This window comes from Stegastes partitus, unplaced genomic scaffold (genome assembly GCF_000690725.1).
Source record: "Stegastes partitus isolate 25-593 unplaced genomic scaffold, Stegastes_partitus-1.0.2 Scaffold96, whole genome shotgun sequence".
Lineage (NCBI taxonomy): Eukaryota > Metazoa > Chordata > Actinopteri > Pomacentridae > Stegastes > Stegastes partitus.
In genome coordinates, this window is record NW_007577827.1 from 148,094 (window position 1) to 157,779 (window position 9,686).

At 39.7% G+C, this 9,686-nt stretch overlaps 1 protein-coding gene across 1 annotated transcript in view; it reads right to left on the reverse strand.

Moving 5' to 3' along the window:
• Nucleotides 1–9,686, reverse strand: part of LOC103354079 (replication protein A 70 kDa DNA-binding subunit-like) — a 47,270-nt gene that overhangs the window by 25,223 nt on the left and 12,361 nt on the right. Inside the window, exons 8-11 of the mRNA XM_008277333.1 lie at nt 9,541–9,686; nt 7,520–7,622; nt 7,330–7,398; nt 3,207–3,399 (exon numbers count right to left, since the gene is read on the reverse strand). The exon at nt 9,541–9,686 is cut by the window's right edge and continues 10 nt beyond it. Coding sequence (XP_008275555.1) covers nt 3,207–3,399; nt 7,330–7,398; nt 7,520–7,622; nt 9,541–9,686 — 511 coding nt within the window. The remainder of the gene's footprint in view (nt 1–3,206; nt 3,400–7,329; nt 7,399–7,519; nt 7,623–9,540) is intronic.

Below are 9,686 nucleotides of genomic sequence, written 5' to 3' on the forward strand. Positions count from 1 at the left end.
AGTCAGGACTACTGACCACGCATTAAACAAAATGACTGGACAGTATCATAACACCAATTTTGCAAATCAGTCATTCTCTCAACTTCACTCTCCTGTTTGCTTTGTCTGCTAACCTTTTTCTAAACTCTCCCCTTCATCCCCTATCCCTCCCCTTGCTCTCTGCCGGTGCTCTCTCAGCCTTCCTTAATTCCATTATGATTGAGACGATGTCATCCACCTCTGAACTCCATTATCACCACAGGAACAGGCTGACAGTTCTCATTACCATGTTATAATCCCCTCTTTAACAAAGGGAGTAGAGTGAGAGGGAGTGGAGAGCAGGAGAGAGGATGAAGCGTCAACAGATGACACAGAGAACATGCAACACTGGCCCTCTGTGACGAACACACAAACACACACCTCCAGTTAAACTTCTTAGTGCATCTTTAACTCTAGACTACGGTTCTGTGCTGGCTTGCGTTGCTTGGGATCTACAGTGATGCAATATTACAATCGCTAGGTTTTGTATTTTAACAGTTCTAATTAAGATTCTGCTTATCGATTCCAATTCTAGGTAATTCTCAATTCCAATTCTTTGAGGAGCAGGCAGTTATGGCTACTATAGTCTGACAGTAACAACAACCTCCAGGCTAGAAACCAACCAAAAGGTTCAGGTTTGCAGTAAGGCAGCCTTGCAAGTTATCTGTCAGCAAACTAACCACTTTAATGACAGTGCTCACCTCCCTGCGTACAAATATTCCACCAAAACAATTCGTCACTACTTTGAGGGGGCACCATTGCTGCATCCTGGGCTTAATGTCATCCAGTATGATTGTGAATGGTTCAAAGAATAAAAACAAACCAGAGCACTCTTACAGATGAGGTGCAGCCACACCAATCTTTGCTGCAGAATGGTTAGGCTATGTGAGATTAAGTTTACTACAACAGTAAAAATCACCCTTTTCAATTAATTCACAAGTCTAATGATATAACATACTGTATTATAGCATAACGGTCATGCAAGATGTTTTTCTGCTTCTGAGTACTTATACTTTGAATACCAAAGCACATTTTACAGATTATACAAACATACTTGTACATTATGTAACATTTTCAATGCAGCACTTTTGCAGTGTGGTATTTGCACTTTACTTAAGAAAAGGGCTTGAATTGAATACTTGCCCCAACACTATGAAGGGAAACACTAATTATCAGAATGGAGCTATATTTTGAATAATGGCACAGACAGACATCAGTAGATACACAGCTGGTGCTTGCAGTACACAGTTTAAACTAGCGTGAGGAAAATTAGTTGTGGAACCAATAAACAGGATCCAAGTTAAACTCTCTTAATGATTCCTCTAACAATCGGACTAACACTACTGTTAGGACAAGAATCAACTTGAAGATGAAATTAATTGTCTTCACACATTAATTTAAATGCAGACCAAAATCAGTTTTAAAAAAATACATGCCCATGACTAGAACTATATAAAAACCACTGTCACACCAGAGCATCATCTCACCAATAATACTGAGCACTGCCAAGAGCACACTCTTAAACCACTGATTTCAGTCCTAATCTACACATGGACTACCCCAATTTACCTGTCACAGAGATAAGACTTGCCTGTCAGGCACAGAGGGCTAACCTTTGTAAAAACAGTGGAATGAGAATTATCCTCTTTTTATCTCTCCTTTTTATTGTACAGCTGAATTAACCTTCAGTCTGACCTTGTCATAATGTGTTCTTCCAAGACATCTGGTTCTCAGCTGACTGGCATGTGTCTATCAATTACCTAAGCTTTTTTCTGTACCTATTGTCTTTATCTGATTGAGTTTGACCTCAGCAGTTCAAGAGATGACAATCCAGATGCAGAAATACTGAAAGCAGCTAACGTGTCTTAGACAGTTTTGATTCCTCATTGGGCTTCATTCAAGTAGCAATTAGTTCTACCTCGCACTGGAGAATGTTAAGTGTCATTCATCAGTATTGAGGAGAGTTTGTGGCATTCACCAGTTTTCTTGTACTTGTATTTTTTTCTTACCAGCTAAGGCCCTTTTGAGACATGAAATAGGTAACATTGCTGCTTTGTCAGTCAGCTGAAGTAGCAGTAATCTCTCATTCTGATACAGGTCATTTTTATGTAAATGTTCCTCACGGCTTCATTCAAACGTACCCACGCCAGTGACGAAAAGAGCCACAGGACCCACACAATGTTTGCAGAATGCACAAGATTGGACAGTACATCAAGTGACATGTTACACTTCTACTGGGATTAGGTTGCAGCTTTTACAGCATCACTTGCTCGATTGTCCTGTTTCAGTATAGCATAACTTTGTGCATGCATATCTGTTCATGTAGATAATGTCTACATTTTAGTTGATTCATTTGTTTTTAAGTCTGAATATATAATTGACATTCTTATTCAAGTTAGTTGTGTGCCTACATCTTTCATTTTCTTACTCAGCTAAATTGTAAATTAAGCCTTGATATCTCAGTGTATTCAGAGTTTAAATGAAGGGTGAGTAATGCAGCTGCTCGCAGTTCAGACTTGTGTCATGCGGAAGTTAAATGTAAATTTTACTAAGACCAACCATGTGAGACTGCCATGGCACCATTCACAATGTTCGATGCTTCAGATAAAAATACAGAAATGTTCTTGCATGAGGGCAAATGTGTTTCAAAAAAGCTGTACTGTAAAAAATAACAATGGTTTTCTTCGTCACACAGACATCAACAGGCACTGCTTCTTCATATAAATGGACTTGTGCACCACTCGTTGGCCTGCTGTTGGACTGTGCCTCTGATTTTTAAAACACACATACACAAAGGAAAGCACCACACAATGGCTGAATCACACTTCATTTTCTATCTTTAACACTTTGTTGAAGCACTTCACAAAGTTTGGAGAGGCAGTGAGTCATGTCATTATAAGAACACTCACCACAGATTGCTGATTGGTCAGCCAAATACCTATCTGGCTGAGCTCATTATCAATGTTTCTGAGCTTTGACTGCAAAAGCTGAGCTTTTTAGTTCTGTTTTTTGTTGGTGAGGCCAATAAAAGCAGCAAGTGAACAGCGTCACCTCCTGCCTTTGCCTTTTCGTCCCAGCTGTCCTTGGAAGTGGAGCTTTACATGCTCACCCACTGTTAAGTTGTTCTTTTATTAGTTTAATTGTAAGAATGAACAAATATAGTGTCACTGATAAACTTTGTCTCTTACCAATGATAGCATCTTTGTCTCTGTTTTCGAGCTCTGCGATGGGCACAAAGTCACAGTTCAGCGTGGGGACGCCCTGGCTGTCCTTACATGGCACGATGGATGAATGAGCATGGAGGGTCATCTCGTAGTCGTTTTTCAGCGAGGTGTACTGTTTGTTAGCCACTTTAAGCGTCGCCTTGGTGATGTAGTACACCTACAGAGAACAGGCAAGCAAAGTGTGCTGGTATTAAAAAAAAATTACACCTAATCAAACTTGATATTTCCTGAGAATTCAAAGCAACTATGACTGATCAAATTGGTGACCACTTTATTGATCCTGCAAAGGAAATTATTATTACAATACAGCTTCTGTTCCACCAAAACCTCTTAATAAGAATGGAAAAACCTTCAGGTCCAACTAAGATGTGGTGTCATATCAGCACCATCACTTCTCTAATTCACCAGAAAATAAGAAGCAGCTGAGAGCGAGTCTGTTAAACAGCATAATTTAAACTCAATCTGCGAGGCACACTTCTTCATTTACTCTCCCAAGTCTCCAATATCCCCCCTCTCTCTCTCTCCCTCTGCCTCAGAGTTTTTCTCTGCGACTCTCTTTCCTTCCCTTCCTTCCTCCCTCTCTGATTTACCCCACACAGAGATAGGAGCATGAAACTAATGTGATAAGCATTCTGGCTGCTCAGAGCCAGTCACACCCACTCACTGTTCTGTCAATGCTCAGATCACGAAGGGAAGATGGATTCATTCCTTTATTTATCTTTGGAGGGCAGAGGGCACAAATTGGATGTGGGCTTGTGTTGGGAGTCAGTGCCAGTGGCTGATACCTGATCCAGTGTGACTAGCAAAATGATGGCCAGGGTTAATTGAGTTATTAAGCTCTGCGAGCCAGACTAAGTTTAGCAAGAGCTTTAGCATGTGTCCCACCTGTCTGTGATGACAATGGCACACAGGAACATGCAAGGGGTAGGTTCTGGGTGTTCAGACTGAGCACCACCCATTTTATCACACACATACTTGAATAAGAGCCATTTCTAATCAGAAGTAGCTTTTATTTTGCTTCTTTGCAGCTGGTCACTGAGATCGGTGCAAACTGCTGCTCACGCTCCCTGTCCAGGAAGAAATGTTTTCTGTGATTGTGCATCTGTATGCCCCGTCTGACATTTACTTTTATCACTTATCTGTTAATGTTGGTTTTCTGAGTTTACCCACTTAAATGCAAAACTGAGGGCTTAATGTGGCACTAACAGGGTTTATTTCAGTGCAACACAGTGTCTTTACTAGCATTAAGCCTCTGAACACCAAAACTAGTTGGCAGGTTACAAAGGCATGCTATGTAAAAAACTAAAAATTAATCATCCAAATGGGATTAGATAATACATATTTACATTTTATCAGAGTGAGAAACTGAACTTGAACTTTCCAACAGTCCTGGAACTAATCAAATGTGACTTTTGGTTTCAACCAAATCTAAGCTAAAAATCTGGATATTTCATCTAAATTATTTTACTCTATATTTAAAAACTTGCCAAATACAAACCAATTGTTCTAAACGATTTATTTTATTTTGTTTTTTTTAATTAAAAAATGATGTGAACCTTGGCACGCCTGAGAAGCCTTTACTGACTGAGCTGTGACCGACAGTCATGCTATGCAAACTCAGGAACCTTTGGCTGAACTGCAGGCTGTACACAGAGCAGATAAACAAAAAACAAAAATGTAAGTAGGAAGATATCTACAGTATGTAAAGCCACCTTCTTCCCTCCAGGATTTTAAATTGCAGTAAACAATGAGCCCACAATAAATAAAAATGTGACAGAAGCAAAAAAATAACACCTAGAAACTGCTTGGGCTTCAGAGGGTTAATAACAAATCTGAAAATATGAAATACTCCTTAATAATTACAATATTTTTTCTAAAAATACTACTGTATATACTGCAATTCTTGTGCAAAACATTGTTTAAATTGCAGTCCTGCAGCAGGTTCAGAGGTCAGTGTCTGAGTCAGTTATATAACAAGAGATAGCGCTGGTAGGGATTATATTTCTTACAAGAAGATAATAAAGCAGATGCTTGCTGACACAAGGTCTTGAACCGGAGCCCTTTGGTTGAAAAATGATCCTATTACTAAAAGCTACCTCCAAGATTGTTTAAGGTTTGGCAAAAAAAAGATTCACAACTACTAGCGCTTGGCTTTATTTCTTGTATTCTAGTGTTTTTTCCACAATGAGAGGGTTAGTGGTCACTGTAATTGTTCCCGCTCTCTAAACTTGAAGTGAAAAGATCGCTTGTAGTGCAACAACACTTAGTGTGGCTGTAGGCACTTTTGTAACTGAGTTACCATTGAATTTCTCCAGTAAGTGACTTTTTAAATGCCATGTAAACCCTTGGCCATGAACACAATTCCTAATCAGCTTTCTACAAGTAATGATGTACAAGACAGACGACTGCACACAAGCAAAGAAACAGTGGAGCCTGTGGATTAAAGAAGAGATTGTAACATCCAGTAATTCCACCTTGTACTTAAAAAGCTGCCATCTAAAGCAGAACTGACACTTTCTCAAAGTCGCTCCTAGAAGTCTAAATAAGATAAGTCGATTTTCCAGTGCTGATTATTTTTTGGCAATTTACCAAATCCAGACACATTTGTGCTTTGAGGAGGAGACTGACTTAGTTTGTCTGTCTGTCCTTTCAGTGTCCTGGCTAATCTGAGCCAAGACATTCTTATTTATTCTTATTCTCAGTGAAATACAATCTAAATTTCAGCTAGAATTAATATGAGTCTAATTTACCAAAATCAGGTAGATATCCTCCAAAGGTAGAGTCTATTAAGTCTGAAATTATTATAGTATAATAGGTATATTCCTGGGAGACAGCATTCACAATGAAGCTACATGTGCTTACCAGAATAAAGACAGTTCTAAAGGATATAACAGACACAGATGCCAAAGAGACACAAAACTTTCCAACTCAGGTCCCCAGGAAGCAGTAAACCAACTGATCAGACCAACCAGAGCCTCAAATGGCATCTCAACCCAGGGCCCAGGAAAGGGTAAACTAACTGATCAAACCAGCTGGAGCTTCAAAAGGCAGCTAACAGATAAGGGATACTCATAGAGAAGCAACAAGAAGATCACCGGTTCATGTCCCGGTGAGGACATCCGGGATCTTTCTGCGAGTTTGCATGTTCTCCCCGTGCAGCGTTCTCTCCAGGTCCTCCGGCTTCCAGTCCACAAAATCCAAAAACAGGTTAATTGGTGATTGTAAATTGTCCGTAGGTGTGAAGAATGCAGGTTATGTCCCCCTATGTCTTACAGTGTGGTCTCGCTTGATAGAGGAATGATTACAGTCACCAACAACACTGTGAATCTATTGTATATATGGGCATGTAAGTATGGTATAAAAACAGATAAAATCCCAAACTATCCTTCAATAGCTTGCAGGAAGAGTTTACGCAAAAATTATAATCTCTGTATCAAACAATTCAGTACTGCAGAATGAAATTCTAGGCGAGAAACGTTTTATATACACAGGCAGAGATACTGACAGTTATTTCTGATACAGCGATAACCAGACACATGAACAATAGCAAAACAATACCAAAATGTCCCAATTTAAATGGTTTCTTAAACCAGTTAGCTACATATACTCAGCCTTATGTATCAAGTCAAGTGTTCAATATTCTCTAACATATACAGTATAGTTCAGTAAAAAATGACTAAATAATCTCTTCCTCAAAATCCTTGAAAACTTGCCTCTGGCTCATTCATTGACCAGAAATCCTGCAGGCATGACAGAATTTTGCACAGGGATTTTATTAGGCACTACTTTACCAGTGATACATTTGTTTGAGGAGCTATGTGCATACAAAATGAATACCTCAAGCTCAGGCTCACAAGCTTACTAGCCTTTTTGATACAGTCGTACTTTTGTCAAAACGGGTCTTCTGTCAGTTTCACTATATGGCGACAACATGTGGAAGCTCTTTTTGAAAGAATGTGAGTATAAACATTTCTTTTGCCTTGGGCAAAGCACAGCACATGCAAAAGTTATCATTTCTGTCTAAAATTTCCAAGAAGTTCTTATCACTTCAAGTGAGGATGTACATGGATGAGTGGGATCTGCTCACCTTGCCTTGCTCCACTAGAGAGAAAAACTTGTCCACTTCGTTGTTGAAGGCAGTGACTCTGATTTCTCCCTGTTGACCAGCACATTTCCATTTAACAACATTTCATTGCACGGATAAAGCGAAAAACACTCAGGTGTGACTTATGTTGACATGCAACAGATAGAGATTCAGCGCTTTCTCATCTACTCACGCTCTCATCCACTATCTCAAAGGAGAAGAGCTTGCCCTCTCCTCTGGAGTTACTCCATGTGCGGATATCGGACTTGTTGGTGACTCTGGCTCTGATAGTCCACCTAGGGATATACACAGACATTTGTAACAGTGAGTCAGTACTTTCAAAGTATATGTCAATAAAACAAACTTAATTACACAGTGTGATTTAAGTGATGTTGGACAAAACATCCCAATACCTTATACACCTTAATTAAAATTGACCTGTTACAGAACTAAATTGCTGATACAGAAAAAGGCCCAAATGCGTACTAACCCAGAATCTAAGCTTTGCAAATACAATAATGTCTTTTACCATGTTTTCATTTATTTCCATTTACAGATTTCTTTTATATGAATGCATACAGGAGATTCAGTATATATCATATGTTTAAAAAAATAAAAAAAATATTCACAGGAAAGTTCTCTTTGACCAACACATGAAAGTTCACGAAAAAAATATGCAATCTAAAGGTCAGCACAAACAGAAAAGAATGCTGCAGAGACACTTTAAAAAGCTTCCTCTTTTGTTAATGAGCATCCCAACTCAGCTCACATCACTCACTAGTGTGAAACACAGCTGCACAAAAGAACAGTTCCCAAGGAAATTGGATGAGTGTCTTTTCAGTCTTTTTAAAGTTCCGTGAAAGAAAAGAAAAAAAAAAAAGCATCCAGCAACTTTCTTTTCAAAGAGTGAACTAGGTGTTGTACATCTGCCAACTTCTGGATGCATTTAAAATGTGCTTCTTGTTCTGTTTTTAACAACAGCCAGCCAAGCTCGGCACTTTATGCAGCAGTGAGCTTTTTGACTGCATTGATAATTGTGCAGTGGAGGATATTCATACCATAACTTTGCCTGCAATTAAATCCCCTATCATGAGAGCAGCTGTTGGCCCAGAGTGAACCCCATTTCCTGCTCAGTATGGATAAGACTGCAACACCAAGGTTTATGACAGTCAAAAGCCAGTTATAGTCTGCTCTAGATGCTTTTACTTAACACCGGCAGAATGGGATGGGGAAGCCATGCAATCGGCCATAAAAGACCGCGTGCACATACAAAACATTCCTACACAATCTACAGCATGTAACACTTTGTGTCACACGCAGACGCGCAGGCACACAGCTACACTTTTCATTTCACCCAAACGTTCATAGAAGAACCACAGCTGCTGAAGTCATCTGTTTTACTCAGTGTAGGTACTCCCCAACTTCAAAGTTAGAACAGTCATCAGTTTATTACAACACCTAGAGGCACAGTTATCTTTACAGCTTGCAATTTCAAACAGGGCTACGTTATCAGAGCCAAAACATGGAGAGTTGACAAGGTACCTTTACACCAATCTGGACAACTACATCTTGCTACACTGTGCTCTTGTCTTTTTGTAGCCAACTTTAAGGTCAGAGACTTAAGCCTAATGAAACGATAAGAAACACGAGGGGGAAAAACAGCAGTAAAATGGAACCCTGGAAGAGAAATTGAAAGAGGGAAGGAAGGTGGGAAAAAAAAACGAGGTTGGCCAAATCCCCACCGGGCCAAATAACAGAATCAAAACCTCAGCAGCAGACCATAAAGACCCAGCAGTACCTGCTGTAAAAGTGTCCGTTTCTGAGGCAAGATCGGTCATTTCATTTCATTTCCATGCAAATGGGCTGACTAACATGCACACACTCAACTCCACACAGGCGCACACATTCATATAGGGAAATATGACTGCCCACACATGCCTGCGCCAACACATATACGCACACATTTTCCAACATGCCCCAAAGTACTACCTAGAAATGACAGCAAAAAGGGAACTGGAGTCACAGCATGGGAGAAAATTGTTTAGCTGATGAATGAGCAGCAGCAGAGGAAAAAAAATCCAAGTAAAGTCATAAACATAAACAGTGCTGAGTTTGTTTGGCAATTAGGAGGAAATAGGTGTAAGATGGGTTCAGTGATTTATATTTGTCCACTATTTAAGCAAATTTAAGCTACACCAACACACTTATACTTACTTGCTCTGGTAGGGGTTGAGGTTAGCAATGGGCATCACTTTTGTTGAAGAACCTGGAGAGGCGCTGGTGGCCTTCATTGGTGAAGCTTTCATTGGTGAAGTCTCCATGGGTGAAGTTTTCATGGGAGAAGCTTTCATGGGCGAAGC